Source organism: Gymnoscopelus microlampas, assembly GCF_963454915.1.
Source record: "Gymnoscopelus microlampas genome assembly, chromosome: 7".
Classification (NCBI taxonomy): Eukaryota; Metazoa; Chordata; class Actinopteri; order Myctophiformes; family Myctophidae; genus Gymnoscopelus; species Gymnoscopelus microlampas.
The window spans coordinates 45,974,286-45,995,882 of NC_139944.1; the positions used below are offsets into that span (position 1 = coordinate 45,974,286).

The 21,597-nt window shown below is 41.6% G+C and overlaps 1 protein-coding gene across 2 annotated transcripts; it reads right to left on the reverse strand.

Annotated features, from left to right (window-relative positions):
- Window positions 1-1,160: 1,160 nt before the first annotated feature.
- Window positions 1,161-21,156, reverse strand: bicd2 (bicaudal D homolog 2). Of its 2 annotated transcripts, XM_084061192.1 has the most exons (8): window positions 20,574-21,156; window positions 12,647-12,859; window positions 10,148-10,300; window positions 9,030-9,491; window positions 7,071-8,036; window positions 6,197-6,348; window positions 3,540-3,774; window positions 1,161-2,407 (listed from the first exon to the last, which is right to left on the reverse strand). In XM_084061192.1, the coding sequence occupies exons 1-8, from the start codon at window positions 20,811-20,813 to the stop codon at window positions 2,405-2,407; spliced, it is 2,424 nt and encodes an 807-aa protein (XP_083917318.1). In that variant the 5' UTR covers window positions 20,814-21,156; the 3' UTR covers window positions 1,161-2,404. The 2 variants fall into 2 exon arrangements, with proteins under 2 accessions (XP_083917318.1, XP_083917317.1); XM_084061191.1 differs by having other exon boundaries at window positions 1,161-3,774.
- Window positions 21,157-21,597: the final 441 nt, after the last annotated feature.

Genomic DNA, 21,597 nt, shown 5'->3' on the forward strand with positions numbered 1-21,597 from the left:
ATGGACCAGAGCTAGCCACTGGCCAGCCCAGCGCCGTAGAGAGGGAGAGGCCTTTACATAGCAGTGGGCCTTCCTACCGGAAAGGATGAAGGACTACAAAGATTCACCCCAGGCCCGAAACCACCTTCAATCCGCCTGCTACAAAGGGGCAAATACCACTTAAGCCCTGGCATCCCTATTTTGGACATGTCATTATAGGTGAAAATATTCCAAAATACCTAATATTTTGGCATGTCATCAACAGGGCTGCCAACCCTCCTTGATTCTGCAGTAGTCTACTTGATTTCAACCACATCTCCTTGAGGACTCCTTGATTGTCATTTTTCCTTGATCCCAAAATTCAACAGAACACAGGGAATTATCTGCATCTACTGTTAAAACGTTTTTGGGGGAATCATAATAACAATAAACTCCCAGATTCTCATTACATTTCTCTATCCACCCCGTGAGCTCTCGTTTCAGGGATGATGATCAGCCACCATTATGCTACCTGGAGGTCAAATTGTATGTCCTATGATGGTGATGGATTGACCACAAATGTGCACAAACTGCATGCGTTGCCTTGAGGCAACAAAAAACTAAATAAATCAACATTTTAAGTATATCAATGTTTTAAGCATGTGCATAACCTAATAGTTAAAAGGGGATATTCCCATGGGGCTTTTCCAGAAAAGCATTTTCCATGTCCACAGACAAAGGTCAAAGCCACTTCAGCCCCTTATTTCATGAGATGGGTCTGGTGTTATATATTTCATATTTTAAAGGTGCAGTGTGAAGTCTAAAAAGGTAGTTTGATGCCTGAGGGCAACACCATGCCCACAGGTTTAATGTCCATCACTTACTTGTGTAATCCAAGCACACACACGTCAACATTCTTCTTGGTAAAAATAATGATGGCATATAACCATATACATTAAACATAAATTAATACTTCATACATACATATAATAATTATAAAGTTAGATTTATTTGTTCATGAGGAATAACTTTAAGCAGACACGGAGACAAGACTGGCCGGTAGAACATTTGACCTACCGGATCCAGCCAAATTCCCTTGAAACAAGGATGAAGTCAGCTTGACATTGTATCAAATAAATACAAAGACTTAAAGTTATAGTAAAAAGATATAAAACTCAATTAATTAGGATCAAGAACTTGAGCAACATTAAAAATATTTTACTTTATTACAATAGCATAGCATCAACTTTTTTTCCGTGTAACACAAATTGCACTTACTGTATGCTAACTGCAAAATGGCACTGCAGGTTTGTCAACACTAACTTTCCTCCTGGTTTAAAATGCATTTTAGGACGCAAAAGGTGTTTTTCATAATATTGTATTAAAACAATTGCAACAAAAACTCTCCTTCATGAATACACCTTAATGAATATTATTATCATTTCACCTTAACTTAAGAAAGCTGGTATATAAATAAATGTGCATTAATACTCTTCGTCAGTCAGTCAGTCAGTCAGTCAGTCGTAACAAGCAAACCTGAATCTTTCACTCAGCGAACAATGTAACAATTAGGCCATAGAGGCCTGTACAAAACCTGACACATCCTGGAGTTGTAGCTGGATGCTTCGGTCATATAATAAAATAATATCTCTAACCATATTGCTGTCATCATATTCCTCTGCAGAGGAAGAATTGTCTCTCTAGTTAAAATAACAATATTCTTTCCGTGGAGAGCCGAGAAGGCACTACACAATCTAAGGCCAAAAGGTAAATTAACCAAGGCAAAAATTAAGCTTCTATTTTGGAAATTATTATTTCAAAAGTAATTTCCACATCTTTCTTGCAGGGACCTCATCACTCTGTGGGTCCATTGTTTACAGGCTCCAGGAATGGACCATAATATCAGATATATTTTCCCCATCTTCTTCATGAAAATAAATATAAATACACATAAGTTGCAGTACTTGGAAGTGTTGTTCTGAATCTGGTGGCTATACATGCACAATATGTAAAAATGTACTACCGCTTAAGATGAATGAAAAAAAAAAGAAGTTTATAAAACAAAAGTGCTCAGTCAGCGGGGGTAACAGGCAAAGACAGAGTAGTCAGAATATACAAACATCTGATTCAATAAACATAGTGGTGAAATGTTGTCAAAACACTGAGTGGATTACAGTGTGTACTGTACGTCCATACCGCAAGTCTTGATACGTTTACAGTACATGATACCTTCTGCGGTTGCACTGCTGTACTGAACCTTCCAGGGTCATTTCAGAGGCGTTTGTGTGTGTTTGTACTCTGAAACAAAATCCCCTGTAGCGAATAACTGTTTCAGTTAGAAGAAGGTTCCCAAAATCCATGATGGAATACTGAAGAAATGTCCATGCGTGGCAACAGTGACATACACACTGAAGGATATCCCAAAGGACACCTGGCTTGAACACTTTTACTGCAAATAGAAAGTCAAAAATCACATATTTTAGAGGACAAAGATCAAATGTCACTTTCCACTGTGTTAGTAAAGTTGTAGTTTAGGATGAAACACCAATGTGTTAAGAAGCTGGCTGCGTCAGTGAAGCTGGTGGCACAACACAGAGACCTCACAGTAATGTTATATTAGCATGCAGATTGGTTTCAACGATCAGGGGAGGGAGGATTCCCTTAAAAACTATTTGCCCCCCCCATGTGCACAAACATTTATCCCACAAGTGTATGAAAAATATAGTATATTCAAAAATAAATGTTATGTTTTATTTCATTGTTTGATCATTTCAAGGACCCCCAGTTTCATATGCATCAGGCCACGTGACCATACCTGTTTGTTGGCAACGGTTCATGCTTACTCTGCTTTCTGAACTCGTACTTGCAAGTCGCTCTGGAGAAGAGCATCAGCCAAATGCCTAAATTGTCAATTGTAATGGCCATTTTCGTGTGACATTTAAATGGTTCTTTGGCCAGATAAAAATATAATAAAGGGTTTATATTCTATGGTAATAGACTTAAAGGGCCCTATCTTGCGTCACCCCTTATGCCTAAACTTTTTAACAAGTAAATAGTTAGTATATTATAGTTAGTTATTATAGTATAGCATAGTTAGGTAGTGAAATAGTGAAAATAGCCAATCTACATCAACATGTTGTGAGCTTGTAGATCGGCTATTTTAACTATTTTCTCTAAAAAGTAAATAATGCCAAAAAAGTTTGGGCATAAGGGGTAAGGCGGTGCGCAAGATAGGGGTAAGGCGGCACACAAGATAGTAGAGTACCATCTCATTTTTAAACAAAAAATGCAAAACCCCACATTTGATTATGGTGGGATATTCCTCCCCCCCTCGTTGTGCATTTTTGTGAGCTTGCAGATCTGCTATTGTTGGGTAGACTACTTATGCTGGGGTTCCAGTGGTAAAATTACCATGCAAATGCAAATATGGCTATAGCAACCACAGGGACCACTGTGCCAGAGAAGACGAGCGCATGCAAAGGTGATGGTGCATAAACATCAGGCCTCGAATGTCCCCGGAAATCTCTCTTGGAATGAAGCCTCTGGGCTCAAGGACTGCCCTGCAGGTGTCTGTGACTTACACGGTGGTTGGCCGATGCTCCTTTGCCCTTCACTTTGCTCTTGCCTCCTACAGCGGCTGCGCCAGAGCTACGGCGGGCCTGCTCGTGGTCAAACTCCAGGTCCTCCAGGCGCTGGGTCAAGGCCAGCTTCTGCTGGATGGCCATACGCAGCAAAGAGTTGAGCGTCTTCTTCTCATCCTCTGCAGCAACCAGCTGCCTCTGCATGTCATCCAACTGGGTCACGTACTCGTCACACCTGAGAAGTACGAAGTAGGATGAGAGGAGAACGAAAGATCATGTTAAAAAGGACCACACCAGTGTCAAAACATGATTTGGCCATGTATCGTACATAAACATAGACCGGATTCCTTTTACTTGCTTTAGTTTTACATGTCACATTTGTTTACAAAGCCTACACCATTAAAAACATTACCAAACGTAGCTGAATAATTTCATCAATGTTGGTCAAACGTAATTGTGTGGTTAATAAGTCATGGATGTTTGAATTTTATTGCTAAACCAATCTTTTCTCCAGCAAGTATTTTCGTGTTGACTTTTCAAACCAATCCAGCCTCACATATTATGTATCAAATTGAAACAATAGCATCGCTTTGACAAAAGATAACTGCACATTTATATAGCATATTGGATTACTTGCCACAAGCAATTTTCTAATCTATGCAAGTTGATTTCCCTTTTATATAAAGTGCTGAAATGAATGGAATCCAGTGGCTTCCTCGAAAATCAAACAACAGTATGCTTTGGGAAATGGTCTGCAGTAATGTCAAGTGTGTCATATAAGGCAGCTGTTCTCAACATTTTCAGGCCGTGACGCCCCAAAATAATTATATTTGAACTGGGGACCCCCCCTCCCAAAAAAAAAGAATGATATTTGAACTGGGGACCCCCGACCCTGACAAGCACTTGGATTTGTAGGAGTTGAGGCATTACATTTAGTTTGACTTGGTTCCATAGATAAACATTGTGAAAATAGCTGATCTACAAGCTCACGTGAGCTTGTAGATCAGCTATTTTCAATTTGTTTGCCTCGTTCTTATATTATTTGACAAGTTGGCCAATGTTTGACCAGTTTTTATAGTATATAGTTTGATGATTACTTTTGATGCAGTAATGTTTTTTTTTTTAGGTATTAAAAAGGTCTATATTTAATTTTTTATATTTTAAATTGTCACTGTGGGTCGGGACCCCCACAGGTTGAGAACCACTGATATAACGGAGGACGGACGCTGGCGGTTCAGCTATGTTGCCATAATCAGAAATCGTTGACGCTTCAGAGGAAAGCACGTCTCAGTGTCTAAAAATATATTCCCTCTCTCCTCGCATCGTTTGCATTTCTCCATGGATTCTCGGTTGGAGTAACTAAGACTCAAGGCTTAATAATGTTATTAATAGATACCAAATTTATTTATCAAAGAAGAGTAGATGTGCTTTCAGACGCTTTTCTGAGTTTTCTTTGTATGTGGAATAACCATGTTAAACAAAACATTAATCATGGCAGATGATTTTCTTTTTATTACATATTTTAATGACTTAAGACACATTTTATACAAATTTGTACGAGTGTCGCACGGAAAATAGACGATCTACAAGCTCACAACATGTCCCATTGGGATGTGTTGTCTATATACTATAGTATTTCACAATTATTTGGACAGGATCAAATTTGGGAGTTTTTGAAATGCCCAAAATAGGGACGCCAGGTTGAAAGTGGTTAAAACGAGTCTGGAGAGGATCTTTAAACGGACAGAGTAAACGTTCTACAATGATTATTTCCAGCAGGTGGTGCAAATTTTCTGGGATTGCTGCTCAAGTCAACTTTTTCCTCATTCTCCAGCCTGCTTTTTTTCCAGATGCTGGGATGAAGACTCTGCCAGCAGTCTCACTGCGCTCTAGTATTACATCAGACAACTCCCACAATGCAGTTTCACAAACTCAAATACACACACACACACACACACACACACAGACTGGTGCAGCTGACTGAGCTATTTTTAAGGGCCCAGTCTATTTTTGCTTTCAATAAAGAAATTATATGGAAGTGATAAGCATTCTTAGCCCAAAAATAATATCAAAGACAAATTCATGGATTAAAGCAAAATAAAATCTCACGTCTGAAAAGGTGGCCAAGTCCTAATATGCGATTTGTGAAACAATGTGAAAGGAGCCCCCCCGACACTAGCACTGGTTACTAAACAATTAACACAATATGTAAAATGATGATGTTTTAGTAACCTAATATTGTTCCTGCTGTTCTATATACTGCCAACCAGGTGAAGAAATCGCTGATTGAGGCTTTAACCTGTGCTTTTATATGAAATATCCAAGACCATTAGGGTTTTATGGAAGATGCTTCTGGACATTTTGCTAGTTTGACCACTTCAAATGCTTTAAACTTAAATCAAATAACCGAAAATAGCCTATCTAACTATCTACGCATTGAGAGATTGTAGATAGGCTATTTTCGCTGCGCAACATGCTTCCACATGCTTCCACATGCTGCAACAAGCTGGCTTCCAATGGAATCCAAATGACTGAAATCAGTCGTGGCGACTGAGAAATTATATAAATTGTGAGAAAAGTATTAATCTTAAATTTCATATATGTGACATATGTGTCAACGGCAACGGTTTTTGTTGACCATTGCTTGCATTTCTTACCTTGTCGCAAACATGGCTCGGAGTGAGGAGAACGTGGCAGCGTCTTCTTTCAAAGCCTTGAGCTCATTGCGGAGCTTCATTATGGTCTCTGTCACCATGGCCTTCTCATTCTCATATTTGGCCTTCAGGTTGCCCAGGGCCACCTCCGCTGTCTGGAGGGCACAGAAGGGGGGGGTTGCAGGGTTATTATGTTACATGTGCTGTAGTATGCTTAATCTTATATTCTAGAACATTGGTTCTCAAACTGGGGTCCGGGGACCCCCAGGGGTACTTGAGGGGGTTCCATGGGGTCCCCAGCTAAATGATGGACAGGAACCAAAAAACCTGTATGGGTCTGTAACTCTGAGAGTGTACAAATGGTGTACCAATTCCATTTGTACAATGGTGTACCAAACCATTTGTACAATGGTGTACCAAATGGACCTTAACGGGTCCATTTGGTTCCATTTGTACACTCTCAGAGTTAGATTAACATTGATTTTACGATATGAATTGGGGTCCCAGAGATGTAAATGCCATTAAATGGGGGTCCGTAGCCTAATGCATGTCAAACTGGGGGTCCTTGAAATTAAAATGGTTGAGAATCACTGCTTGAGCAGTAAAAAAATCTTATTTTATGGGGGTCCCTGGCTTATCTTTTCAAATGGGGGTCCGCGGGCTAATAAGTGTCAATTTGGGGGTCCTTGACATGAAAAAGTTTGAGAACCGCTGTTCTAGAACTCCAGGTAATTATTTTTCAGGACTGTCCATCATCACTATTTCTTATCTGTTTTCACTTGAAAATGTATTTCAATATCGACACAACAGCACTATGAAAGAAATAAATCACAACCATCTCAAAACACAAAAAGAAAATTCCAATTGTTTTGCCGACCTGTTTGTTGGCCTTCAGCACGGTTCTGAGCGTGGCGATCTGCTCCCTCTTGGTGCTGAGCAGCGACTTCAGTTTGAGGATCTCGCCCATGAAGGCCTCCTTGTCCTTGTCAAACACGGTGTTGATCTCCAGAGTGGCCAGCCTCTGGCGCGACAGCTCCGTGGTGCGGTCCACGGCCTGCTGCAGGTGGCGGATCTGGTCCCGAATGATGGCCACCAGGTTGTAGATGTTCATCGGCTCTGGACGGGTAGAGGTAGCGTCGATGGCCTCTGCCTTGTCAGGATCCGTCTCGGGGATCAGACCGTTGGTCAGAAGCACGGTTCCCCGGCCTAAACTGGCCTTGCCCTCCTTGTAATAGTCCAGCATGACGCGGTTGGGCGTCTCGTTGTTGCACATGCACACGTGGTTATAGAGGTTGGCCAGCTCTTCGCTGAAAGCCACCAGCTCGTCTTGGGCCACGTTGAGGCTCCCGAGAGACTCTCCTGCAGACTCGCTGACCAGACGGAGCTCCCTCTGCAGCCGGGCCACTTCGTCTTTGTCCCCTCGGCCGATCTTCTCAAGTGACGCCACCTTGTCGCTCAGGTCCCGGACGTCGCCCACCAGCCGGGCTCGCTCTTCCTCGTACTGGCTCCGGCACGCCTGGTACTCCGCCCTCAGGGTTTTCAGCTCCTGCCTGAGCTCGCCGGCTTCAGAGATGGCCACGGTGTATTTGCACTGCAGGATCTCGGGGCCGTTGATGTCGAGCTCGTAGTAGTCTCCGTCTCCGGCATCTCGGCTGTCCCTCTCTTTCTCGCTGTCGAGGGCAGAGTGGCGCTCCTTGGTGGCCTGCAGTTTCCTCATGGCACTGAGGTTCTCTGTCAGCCTGTTGAGAACCTCCTGCTGCTCCGACAGAGAGCCATTGGCCCCCTCCAGCTGCTTCTGGGACTCCTGCAGGGAGGTAATGAGGGACATCTTGTCTCGCTCCATCTGCAGAAATAGAAAGAGGTTTTGCGTATTGGTTATATGCACAATTTTCCAGGGGATTATGCAGAGTTTATGAGAGTTTCTTTGTCAGTTCATATTAAAACTTAGTTTAAAAGTGCAAGGTAAAAATGCAATCTGTGCCAACACTTTGTATGCCGAAGTAGAGCTTCTGCAACTTGGATATGCTAATAAGATGGCTTCATTTCTTTGTCACACAATATATGTGGCCATTCAGATGTTTTCTGATAAAGTGGTGACAGCTCCTCTAAGAAATGAAAGTTAATGTGACTTTCCAAATGAGAAAATTCTTTCATAATGTATGCAACTCAAAATTATCTTCAAGCACAGTGATCCATTCCATTCTATTCAGTTACATATCATGCACATGATATTGATTGGTAACTCTTTTCTTTTTACTTTAAAGCAGCTTTTTAACAACTATATTGTATGTCCCACCACAACATTATAAAGTTACATGTTCAAGCAATAACAATCATCCTTCCATAAATGTATAGACTCAGGGTAGGTCCCTGCTAGGGGCTTGACTGTATTTCTATGTATAGGGGAGACAATGAGTTTCATCCTGGCATTTGCCAGGGCACCAAGGCAGAACTGCCTGTCAAAGCGACAACTGGCCAATCACAGTGTGTCCTCGCCGGACATGCTTGCAGAGAATCTTGGGTAATGAAGTCAAGGACGTTGGCTGCCATGCTATTTGTGTCCAAAGTGGCCACCATACCCCAAACTACATAGCGCTGCTTTAAGTTGTTTTGTTTGCTTGCTCTATGTTTGTATTATGTGTTTTCTTTGCGTGTTGGGCCCAAGCTGCAAGGTGATTCAGTACTATTGATCGATGTGAGTGTTTCAGGATGAAGAGGTGGGGCAACCACTACAGTAGGTAAGATGTTTACCTAATATCGTTTACCTCAGTGATAAAGTACGGCCATTCCGCAGGTAGTTCATAAAGGTCATAAAGCTGCATGTGAAGAGCCATACCTGTACCAGCTGCTGCTTAAGTTTCTGGATCTCAGAGATGTTGAGTTCACTCAGCAGTTCATCCACCAGGCTGGGAGCTGGCTTGAAGTCGCCTCTCTTGTTCCCGGAGCTTCTGTTGTCATTGTCACCCTCAGAGGACTTGACCAAGCCATTCTCAAAGCCGCGGATCAGGTCATCGTTGTCAGGCTCGGCTATGGTGGTGGTGTCGTCGCCGAGCTTCAAGTTATCGATGGAAATGTTGAAGGAGCTATGGTAGAAGGAGTCTCCGATGGTCATGTAGTGGGAGAGCTCCTTGCGGAGGGCGGCCTTCTGTTCGCGCTCAGTCTTGATGGTCTCCAGGGCCTCGGTCAGCTGTCGCTCAGCGATCTCCCGCAGACGCACAGCTTCCTCCAGCTGGCTGTGGAGGCACTGGGAGTCCTCAGCCAGACGGCGGATCTCATGCTTCAGACACTCGAACTCCACCTGCACCGAACGACACCAGATGAGGACCCAAAACATATGTATTCAATTCAGAGAGGTACCGTATATCTCTATAAAAGCAGAGCACTACATACGGGTGCATAATATGCCTGGGAACTACAAAACCTTGAGGGTAAAATGCTGAAACACAAATTTGTTCAAGATGTATTGTACTGAATACCTGTATTTATTTAATTCAAGTTGGAGCCCAAATGAAGGCTGGAGATTGATGAAAATCTTTTAACATTTATATTAACAATGATCTTTGCCCTTTGGTATACGGTATTCATGCAAGCTATGCAATGACAGTTGACAGATGTAAAAAATAAACTCCAAAACGATGCTTACAGTGTGATCCCAAGTGTCTAATCTAATCTAGTCGTATATCGCTAATTTCAAAACATCGCTTTATGTTGAAGAACATTTACTTTTTAATCCACTTCCGGTTCAAACTGTGACATGCACGAGTGAATAACACGCCTGGGCATGCACATGGGGTTCAACAGGGGCTCATTCGTTTTTTTGGCATTTATTTGGGGGCCCACTTGCAATATTCTTATGGTACAGGTTGAGAATTGCTGCTTTAAACACATGTAGGCAACATAAAGAAATACCATGCCATGTTGAACAATCAACAATGCCCAGGTCATTGATCTCACCTGGTTCTGTTTCAGCACAGACACTTGTTTCTGGAGGGAAATGTTCTCCTCCTCCAGCTCACTGTAGTCCTGCAGCAGACGCGTCTCCCGCACCTTGTACTCTCTGATGTCATCACGCAGCTGAGTGCGCTGCAGCTCTGTCATCTCTGAACTCTGAGCAAATCAGGACAAGAAACAAGGGAAGAAAGGAAGGCAAAACAGAAGTTACACGATGAAAGACTTCCGTGGGTGTGGGGGAAAATAGGGGAACCCATAGCAGTTCCAAATGATTCTAACTGGCACTGGGATGAAAACCACTATGTTCAGGATATGCCTGCATGCCTGCGTATCATTTTAACGAAAGGTGGGTGTGAAAATCGTTTACTTCCAAGCGATTCACTTTTGAGAGGGCAAGCTGGCATACATTATTTGATTTGTCTGAAAACATTATGAGTGAAAGAAACAACATTCCCCTAACAATCCAAACTACAGTGAGTCCACAGAGAGAACATGCTTTGTGTCACTCACAGAGGGCCGTTACATCATGTTTCCTGTTGGGCACACAGTGAATATAATGCTGATTGTCTCATTGCCCACTACAAGCATAGACCAACTATGCCCACCTACTGTACTACTACCAGAAGCGTAGTCAGTACTGGGCAACTCGGGCAGTGGCCCTGCCAATTGAGCCCTTGCCCCGCCTAGCTGCTGAAAGACGGAGGCGGAAGCTCCTCCGACAACAATGGATACATTAGCTGAATTGGCTGGCCCTCGCGCATCAATCAAAAACAGCCATTCGCACCTTTTATTAACTCTTACAAAAGCTGCCGACTCGTGCCGAGTGTCAATAGTGCGAATTAACATAGAAATGACCCTGGCTGGATGCATATCAATGGTCCATTGTGTGACCTGTTAAGTACTGGCATAGGCAGGGTCCCCACACATTTTTAGCAATGAATTTCCAAAACTTTTCCAAAACTTTTCCAGAATATTTAGCCCAATTTCCAGGCCTATATAACAATCATTCGGCCCAATAATGTGTCTCTTACTCCTATGTAGAATGCCCAAAGATAGGCAGTGTAGCAAAAATAAAGTTTGAGACATACATTAGGCTGCCGTCACACAGCCCGTTCGGTGAAAAACTACTTATGTTACATATTTCGTGTAATATTATTCATGTTTATGAAAATGTTTTGTTTTAACAAAATCAATAGCCAAAAACAATGCATAGCCAAATATTTTTCCAGGACCCTTGATAAATTCCAGGACCTTTGATGATGTTTGATCAATTTCAAACCTTTTCCAGTACTGGATTTTTTTTTTTTTAATTTCAAAATATTTCCAGGAATTTCATGACCGTGGGGACCCTGCATAGGTGTAGGCATAGGCTACGGTTCTGAAGCAGTCCAAAAGAGAACGTTTGGATAATGGTTTCATGAATTAAATTACAGGGGTGACATCTGCAAGGTCAATGTATATGACAACACTAATGTGTCCCCATTATGCAAGTAGTAAATAGAATATCATTCGATGTATATTGTGGGTTAATAAAGTGGCCTACATATTGGTCATGTCAATCAGCGATCGCCGATGGTGTCCCATGCCAAAATGGCCGATCTACAAGCTTATATGTCGCGATGCGATGAGCTGTGAGTGTCGAAAATAGCCGCTCTACAAGCTCACCACGAGTCGCATGTGAACTTGTAGATCTTCTATTTTTGCACAGCATGCAAGGAAGTATAAATCAGGGTTTAGGGTCATTTTCATTAGAAGCATCTGCTTCCAGCTGAGTCAATTAGAATTAATTCAGTAGTAATCGCTATCAACTAGGGGTGTGCCGATACACTAATTTCACGATACGATACACGATATTGGGCTCACGATATCGATACGAAGCGATACATGGCACTTCTTTATTATGAAAATATATGGGGGGGGGGGGGACTTATGAAAATATGGGGGGGGGGAAGCAAATGCAAACAAATACTTCTGTTTTTGCATTATTATTATTGCAACAAAAAAAACGCCAAAACGATACATATCGGCACGAAAACGTATCACGATATGTCACGTGACGATATATCAGCACACCCCTACTATCAACAGTCAATTTCTATAAGGTATCACATAAATAGTCTCACATTTGTGCATTGACATAATGTTGAGAACTAGTTCACATTTGATTCATGAAACTTTCTAGAAATACATTTTTTTGCACATTTGTAAGACTTTCTGTAGGCCATCAGAAGAATCTGTCCATTTGTTTTCTTTAATAAATTCCATAAACATCTCATGTGGAGTGTTTATGTTTCATATAACATGTGGTGGACACATATCCAGACCAGATGGGAGAATAATTTCACCAATAAGCTACTATTTTTGTCAATTCATTTAAGATCAGCTGGATCATACTTCCCCATTTGCAAATAAACACCAGTACAGTATGCAAGCAGGCTCAACTGTCATTAGACTGAACTCATTAGTGAGCAATCGATACTATGTCCATGAAAACCTGCCCACCTCTCTCATCTCCAGGGCGACAGAGGTCAGGCGCTCATTCTCTGCTTGTGAGCTGGTGAGGGAGGCCCTGGCCTGCCTCAGCTCATTGTGCAGCTCCAGGACCTTCTGATGGTACAGGGCCTCCTTACTGGCAGACTCCAGCATCAGACTCTCCTCTCTGCTCTCCCCATCTGCTGCCACCTTTCTGTGGGTAGAGTGAGCTTGTCCAAAGGCCTGTGAAGAGCAGAGAGAGAGAATGAACTCAGAGAGGACATGAGAGCAGTGGTGTGTTCTACCGTGTTACGCTATATACTGTACGTAGTATGACATGCACAATGTTTTGGGAAAAAGTGTAGCCCTGTACTAACCATCAGTGGTGTAAAGTAACCAAATTTAGTTTACTCAAGTGCTGTACTTAAGTACAATTTTGAGGAATTCTTTACTTTACTGGAGTATTTCCAATTTACAGTACTTTTACCTCTACTCCACTACATCTCAGAAGCAAATTTTGTACTTTTTACTCCACTACAATTATTTGAAAAATCACACCCTGTGTGAAGGTAGCGGCGCCTTTGATACATTTTGTCATCGATATGTGTTTATAATGTGTTTATAGCCACGTGTCATGTGAAGCTTGACCAATCACTTTGTTGACGCACCTGACCAATCAGAACGTTGACGTACGCACACGGACAAAGTCAGGTATAGAGCAGGATCCGCTCTATACCTAAAGGTATAGAGCGGCTAGCGCCGCTAAAAATGTAGTTTCTAGTTACTTTGTAGATTTTGATTATTATTACAAAACACATTAACCACTTCTGCCCTATATATATTTGGGCCATTTGAAAATAGCAAATATACAAGCTCACAATGCGTCACGATAAGTGCTTTAAGTACATTTTGATACCAATACTTTTTGTACTTTTACTCAAGTACATTTTGAATCCCGGACTTTTACATTGCAGTATATTGATACTTTTACTTAAGTAAAACATGTGTGAGTACTTTTACCACCACTGCTGACCAGTTCATCCATTGACCACACGCATGTCGTGCAGGGAATGATTATCGTATGCCCTCCGAAAAAACCTAGAACACACCACTGGATGAGAGCTACAATAGTATCCACTGTCAACAAGACCTCAGAGTTAAACTCGAATGGCTGCTGCATTGGACATGTACACCATTCATTCGTTTTGGGAGATGGAGCATGTTATCCCATTTAAGTGCTGCAACATTTTGGTGGGTTTTAACTTAGCATTAATTGTATTTGTCACAGCACACCCCATCTGAGAAGTAAATGGAACAGTGTCATTTTATTCTCTTTCGTTTACAAATGTCTTTGTCCCAATCTAGTCTTTACTACAGCAGTGTTAATTTCGTCGAAAACTATGACGATTTCTTTTCAGCAACTACCTTTTTCACTGACGAAAAAAAACCTAAGCTATGATGACCAAAACATATTGACAATTTCGTCAACAAATAAAATGTTAGGGAGGGACTATTGGAGAAGAGATCCAGTAGAACTAAAAGACAAGTCATTTTATGTTTGGTTGCACTCGGGTGTTGCGCTCTGAAAATAGCAGATCTACAAGCACAACAAGCACACGCTGCGACACGTTGTGACAGCTAAATACTACAGTGACAGCTAAATAGCAGACTCAAAATGTCACACAGTCAGGACAGCACACTGACAGTTTAAACAGGGTGAATACACTAATCTAAGGTTCCCACAGCCAGCTGACCCCAGGCCTATAGAACATCCGTCCAAACATGCACCGGGACAATTTGCCAACCGATGATGTAATGCATTGAGTCCCCCTGTTTAGAATGGTCTTTAACCCATTAAAAACCGGGAACGCATCCGTGTCATTTTAGATTTTTTAGCTATAACCATTATTTTATACTTTGGCTATTCAAAAATAGCAGATCTACAAGCTCGTAGCACGGCACCGAGTGCCGTGCTACGAGCTTGTAGATGTGCTATTTTTGAAAAATGTGTTCAAATCTTTGAATAAATATTTTTTTGTAACAACATATTTTAATGGGGATCGGCGGCAAAACATATAATTTTGGGTGGTCCTTGACATGAAAAAGTTTGAGCACCACTGATATAGCAACAATAGTTTTTCAGAAAAATTAACACAGTTGTTGAGACATTTGACAGTTACAAATGTTCGCTTTAAAAAATATATATATTCAAAGATTTGCACAAATGTTCACAATTCTTCAAAAATAGCAGATCTACAAGCTCATAGCACAGCACTCGGTGCTGCGCTATGAGCTTCTATGTCTGCTATTTTGGGATAGCCAAAGAAATCTAAAATGACACAGAGGCGTTCCCGGTCTTAATGGGTTAAAATCTCACCGTCGAGCTTGGGCTCTGCCAGTCCCTGCGCACCCAACTTCTCTTTTTCTCTACATTTTGTATTCAAGTAGGCCAAATAAGAATGTAAAAACAACCGCAGTGGTCAGAGACAGTTGAGGTAGACTTCATACAGTGTTACTGCAGTTTCATAATGCAATGTGGCTAAACGTGTCATTGTGAGCAGTGCTGCTGACACTGCACTGTGAACAGAGGAGAGTCAGACTCATGAGGTATCCAGAGAATGAGTTCCTTAGACACAGAGGAACAGTCGAGCACAATGACTCATTGGGAAAGAAACTGGATCAAGATTTTGTTCCATGACTACAACCTCCCACGAACATACAACAGGGAATTGGCTATTAGTCGCAGACTCAAACAAACGGGGAGGTACACTTAAATATTCCTTACCACCACTAAAATGAAATTCATTCAAAGTGAAATGTGAGCCCAATCTCTCATTCTAAGCTAAGCAGATAAGCTGCAGGCGTGTAACTGAAGATCATTCTGTTTATTCAGTAAGTCTAGACCAGTGGTTATCAAACAATGGTCCGGGGACCACCAGTGGTCCTTGAGGGGGTTCCAGGTGGTCCCCAGCTAAATAATGGAGAGTTGATAACCAAATAGACCCTTATAGATCTTTAACTCTTGAGCGCAAAATTTTACACTCTCAAGAGTTAAATCATTGTTAAACATCTGCATTACTTAATTAACAAATTGTTATTTTGATCAACGTTTGCCTGTCATATGTTAGCAACATCAATACAGCATCAAATTGTGGACAAAATCTTATCCAACCATAACAAAAATATTCTACGTTTTGGGTCTGAGAGGCTGAATCTCATCAAATGGCGGTTCGTGGCTCAAATGCCGAATAAATAATGGACCTTGATATGAAAAGGGTTGAAAACCACTGGTCTAGACTACCCGTCTAAATGATTGCACTGGGAGTCAGACCAGTGTCTAATATACAAAGCAGGACAGCTTCTGAATTCAAAAGGCACAGTTCCAGACGCTGCCTCCTGGCAGATCTCTTGAGTACTGCCTTACTGTCCTGTAAGCTGAATAACCTTGTTGATACTTTGTTGCATTGTGTTTTTTTTACTTCAAAATCAGCTACTTTCGGTAAGTGAGACGGTCATACAAAGCATAAATTAGGCTTTAATAGAGGTAATATTTCATATCATAAGCGGCTATGGACAGTGGACACTAGCATTCGTTTTTTACAATTCTTTTTCAAAAATGTTACTTTTTAAAAATAATATACATTGTTGATAATTATGTGCAAGGGGCACTTCCCCCATGTTCAACCATATCTTCATATACTGTAACTGATCCTCACTAATGGCCATATAAGTCTCATTGGTGGCCTATGGACAGTTAAGAAACCTGCCTACCAATGACATCATCGATGGTATAATAGAAGCTATTGTTATTGGTTTAATGAAAAAAATAGTTTGAAATCGTGTTTGAAATGACCAAACCTGCCTAACGATGATATCACTGGTTTTGGAACTGTCCACAGCCCTCCTTTAAGACACAGAGAGTGTTGACAAAAATGGTGCCATCTTATAATGAGCATTAATAAGGAGTATTAAGGACTAGTTGTATTGAAGTGGTCCTTTAATTATCCAGTGCAATTCTATTAACATTTTTCACAGAAATAACATTTTAAGCAATGCTCTTAAACAGTGAGTAAGAATGGTTATAAAGTGCTGGGAAAAGTAAGTCAGGGTAAATGAACATGCCTAGAATGAAAGGCATGTACTGTACACAGACAGTGGAATCAGATGCAATGTTGGGTCAAGTGTCCATGACATTAATGATCGATATTGGAATCTATGAGGGAGTAAAAAAAAGAAAAGGTTGATATCGGCCTTCCCGTTCTCCAAACTATAAGAAGCGCTATCGCCCTTGAAAAATCCATATTGGTTTCCCTCTATTTAACAGTCAGGTGACTGTTAAATAGCTGGAAAGATGCTGCAGCTGTTAGCTAGCAGACACAGCAGAGAGCAGACCATCAGTCCCTGTGAGTCTGTGACCTCTGTTCTGCATTGTAGGACAACAAAGACAGATCCTAACCTTAATTCATACTCTGTCAGTCACATGACGGGGGATCGTCTTTAGCTTGAAAATCTGTTCTTGTCCATGCGTGACACCGTGAGTTTAACCCATTAAAACCGGGAAAGCACCCGTGTCATTTTATATTTGAGCTAAAGATCATTATTTTATACTAAGACATAATAATAATTTATAATAACACATTTTTAGATGGGTTAAACTGGGCTTCAAAATGCATCTTCAGGCATCCAGTCATGAACAGAGGGGAAACAGATGCAAACGATCCACACTGACAGGGAGATTTGTGTACACTGTGAGTTAAATTAACACTCAGGATTACAGCTGACAGCAGTTAACGAGCTGAGGTTCACTCTCACTTTTTGATCAGGATAAGCCCCCCCGACTTCAGCTTTACCGAGTCTAACCGACGACAAACATTACAATATACCACCTGCAGTCAAGATGTAAACAAGATGTCTGACAGGATCTGCTGCATTGCAGAGAGTAGCAGGATATAAAATGAGACTATTACCAACTTGAAGCTGTGAATGCATTGCCATTGAGACAATTATTGCCATAACTGAACACAACAGCAATAATTTAGGTACGTTCTGCACCGGACCATACAATATTGTTATGCTGCTGTATATTTGCCTGTGACTACAACATTTTGAGATTTGATATTGATGTAGATGATGATAATCTCAATTGTGTTGCAGTCACTGACGTGGCCGACTAAGACTGTAAGTGCCTTAAACATGATCAGCTTATGGTTTTACAGCCACAGGTGTCTGAACCCATGTCTGGAGTCTAGACATACTCGTCTAGGCTAACCTGTAGCAATAATATTCCATAACCTACCCAACACTAAATCCTATAATCCTATGTCCTTGCATTGTACGGTAAATAAGCCACCACATGCTGAGAGAATATACCCAATACACTTTCATCATTAACTAGAGTTATTTCCATACCGATACCAGTATGGTAAAGCTGCCGATACTGCCTAAAAATGCTGGTATCGGTGACTATGCCAGTCTATGCCATTCCGATACCATGTCATTTATCACATTTCATTTACAGTAATATTTTTGAATGCTTCAGTTGATGTTGCACGACTGGGTTATACTCTTACTGTACCATTTACATTATTGTCTTCCATTTGTACGCTCTCAGAGTTACAGACCTGTAAGGGTCCATTTTGGAACCACCTCAAGGAACCCCAGATGGTCCCTGGACCTCACTTTGAGAACCACTGTCCTAGATTTGTTTAAATTACACACTGGTGACGGATCGGTACTCGGTATCGACCGATGCGAAGTTATCGGAATCGGTACCGGGAAGGGAAAAATCTTATCGGTACATCTCTAATCATTACATTACACTGTAATGACCGAGAGTCATTTCAATATGTAGCCTGACAGATGTAAAAACTAAATCTGTTTAATTACAGCATGTCTTTCAGTGTGGTTTATATGAAGTGGGGTCATGATCTAGGGTGGATGGTGGGTCACCTGGTGGGAGTGCACACCACATAAATAAGGCTATAGATCTTCCCACAGCCGGTCCTGGCTTTGAATCAAACCCAAAGCTCTTGGCTGCATGTCATCCCCTCTCTGTCCTGCCTTCTCAGTCTCTCTCACTGCCACTATCTAGAATAAAGAAAAGCTGAAACAAATAATCTTTTCTTATTTTTTTTTAAGTGTGGTCATCTAATACAGTGATTCTCAAACTTTTTCATGTCAAGGACCCCAAAAATGATGTGTATCTGGCCGCGGACCCCCATCTCAAATATTTTGTTCCAGGGACCCCCAGAAGCTAAGATTTGAGCAACAAATGTTCGCTTAAAAATATATGTATATTCAAAGGTTTGCACAAATGTTCACGATTTTTCAAAAATAGCAGATCTACAAGCTCATAGCGCGGCACTCGGTGCCGCGCTATGAGCTTGTATATCTGCTATTTTTGAATAGCCAAAGTATAAAAGGTCATAGTTATTGTGATACTATATTAACACATTTTGCTGGATACCCCCTGGAACCCCCTCAAGTACCCCTGGGGGTCCCCGGACCCCACTTTGAGAACCAATGATCTAATAAGTAACACCAACATGCACCTTTTCAGTACACCACAGATGTGGTTATGGTTTTCATGGTCCTTTTTATGGAGTGGTAAAGGACCTTTAAATCTAAAATCGATTTTTCCATTGTACTTAAACGTTTTAACCCTGAAGGCGGCTGTCATAGAGCCTATTCATCATCACCATCATGGGGAATGTGGGGCATAAATAATAAATTACAAGATCAGTTTAAATGATGTGGCTGATGCAGGTTAACATGTGAAAAGGTTTGATGTGTTTTGTACACAAATTGAAAAATGTATGCAGTCATGGTTAATGGTTATTGTCAGTCTTCTTAACACAACTGCTTTGCTGCTGTACTCTCACAGTTACAGGGCCACATAGGCTGCTATGCAGCAAAAAAAAACTACTGGAAGCTAAACCTATCTGCCAGACAGACAGGCTGTGGAGGTGATCTGACAGGCCAGGAGCAACAGACATACCAGGAGCCAGTCTGGACAAGTCAATGAGAGGAAGCCTAGGGATGTCATTTATTTAAATGCATTTTTGCACACGCAACCAAAAGATTTAGCATGGTATCGGATGACTGCCAATTGGCCTAAATAAAACCTAAATTGCAGCACTCAGTGGTGGTGTTCCATTCCTAACAAACTAATGGTTCATTGCGGTATTTGTGTTGAAATTATGGTATGGGCCCTACATGCTTTTGATATAGAAGTTATACATCTAATGTGTGAATAGCGTTGCATATTTTGCTAGCCTTGGATCAAGATGTATTTAATGAATTTAATCCATTTTGACAGTGAAAGTCAGACTCCATCAAATTCATCTGTCATAGTCTTGGCCCAAGGCTAATATTTTGCCAGCTTTAGCCGAGTGTCAGGCAGTGGTGGGGGGAAAAGTACTCACATGTTTTACTTAAGTACCAAAAGTAAAAGTACTCATTATGCAGAATGTCCCATTCCACAGGTTTTCAAATGTATAAAATGTATACCAATCTTTTGAAAATAGCAGATCTAAGCTCACAATGTGAGCTTGGAAATCGGCTATTTTCAAATGGCCTGGCTGAAGTGGGTAATGGATGTTTTGCAATCAAAATCTACAAAGAAACAAGTTTTCAAATAATTGTAGTGGAGTAAAACTACAATATTTGCGTCAGAGATGTAGTGAAGTAGAAGTAAAAGTGCTGAAAATTGGAAGTAAGTAAGTAAAGTACTCCAGTAAAGTAAAACATACCTCAAAATTGTACTTGAGTAATTGAGTACACATGTACTTGTTACTTTCCACCTCTGGTGACAAGTCAGCTCTGACGGTTATCTTTTGTTCTGGTGGTGGGTTGACTTTCAAAAGAGACTGGTAATAAATCAAAATAAAAGATAAATACCCATCTTCTAGTTGTTTAGTTACTAAACAGTACTAGTGACCTCAACGCTATTATTTACCTCCTTCAGCTGGTGCAGCTCCTGTCGAACGGTCTCGTGTTCGGTCTCCAACTCGTCGAATCTCTGCTTGAGCTGTTGTTTCTCCTCCAGCACCGCCAGCCCGTACTCCGCCGCCTGGATCTTTTCGTGGCTCGTCTCCCGCAGATCCCGAGACAGACGCTCGATCTCCGATCGCATCCATTGCGGCCCGGCTTCTGTCACCAGCGTCGCCTCTGGATATTCCTGGTCCTCCATAGACATCTTAGGACTTTTAGGGGGGTTTAGTTAGGGCCTGTTGTTGTCGTCCCGGGTCCAGATGATCCAGCGACCACAACAGCGATAACGGGACCCAGCCCTAGAGGCTAGTAGAGAAGCAGTGCAGAAAAATCCGCCAGAAAAAAAAAGTCAGTGCCTTCTGTGTTTCAACTCCATGACTGTGACTTTTTGCATTGAGACCCCCTTCTTCCTTCGTCTATCTTCTTCTGCCCAAGAGAGATCATCAAAGTCCAGTTCGGAGAATTATACTTGTATTTAACATTCTCAATTATTTTTGTTGCGGTCGCTTAGATTCTTTGGACTGAAGGGGAACCACTATAAGCTGAGATCACCGCTTGGAAATAGGCAGGCTGAGGCCAGTGTTGCCAGGTTTTGAGAGAGAAACAAGCAACCGGGTCTATGAAAACAAGCCGAAAAGAAGCGACTGATAGTCGAGGCCACATGAGCGCTTTAAACTGGCTATTTTCAGGGGGAAAAAAGAAAATGGGGAGTATTTTCATATGCATATTCATTTGGGGGTCTTTGACCTGAAAATGTTTGCGAACCACTGGTTTGAAAACCCCAAAGTAAGCCCACCATAAGCAACTGCACTTTAGAAACCAGCCAAAAAACGCGACCCACAACTACCAATATTTACAAGCAACTTTACAGAAAAACAAGCCCAAAATTGCTTATAATAAGCAGACCTGGCAACACGGGCTGAGGCTACATCGCATGCGGTTCAAATCCCGAATGCGAGGGAGTGGAAATGTAGTTTTCGGTACTGCGA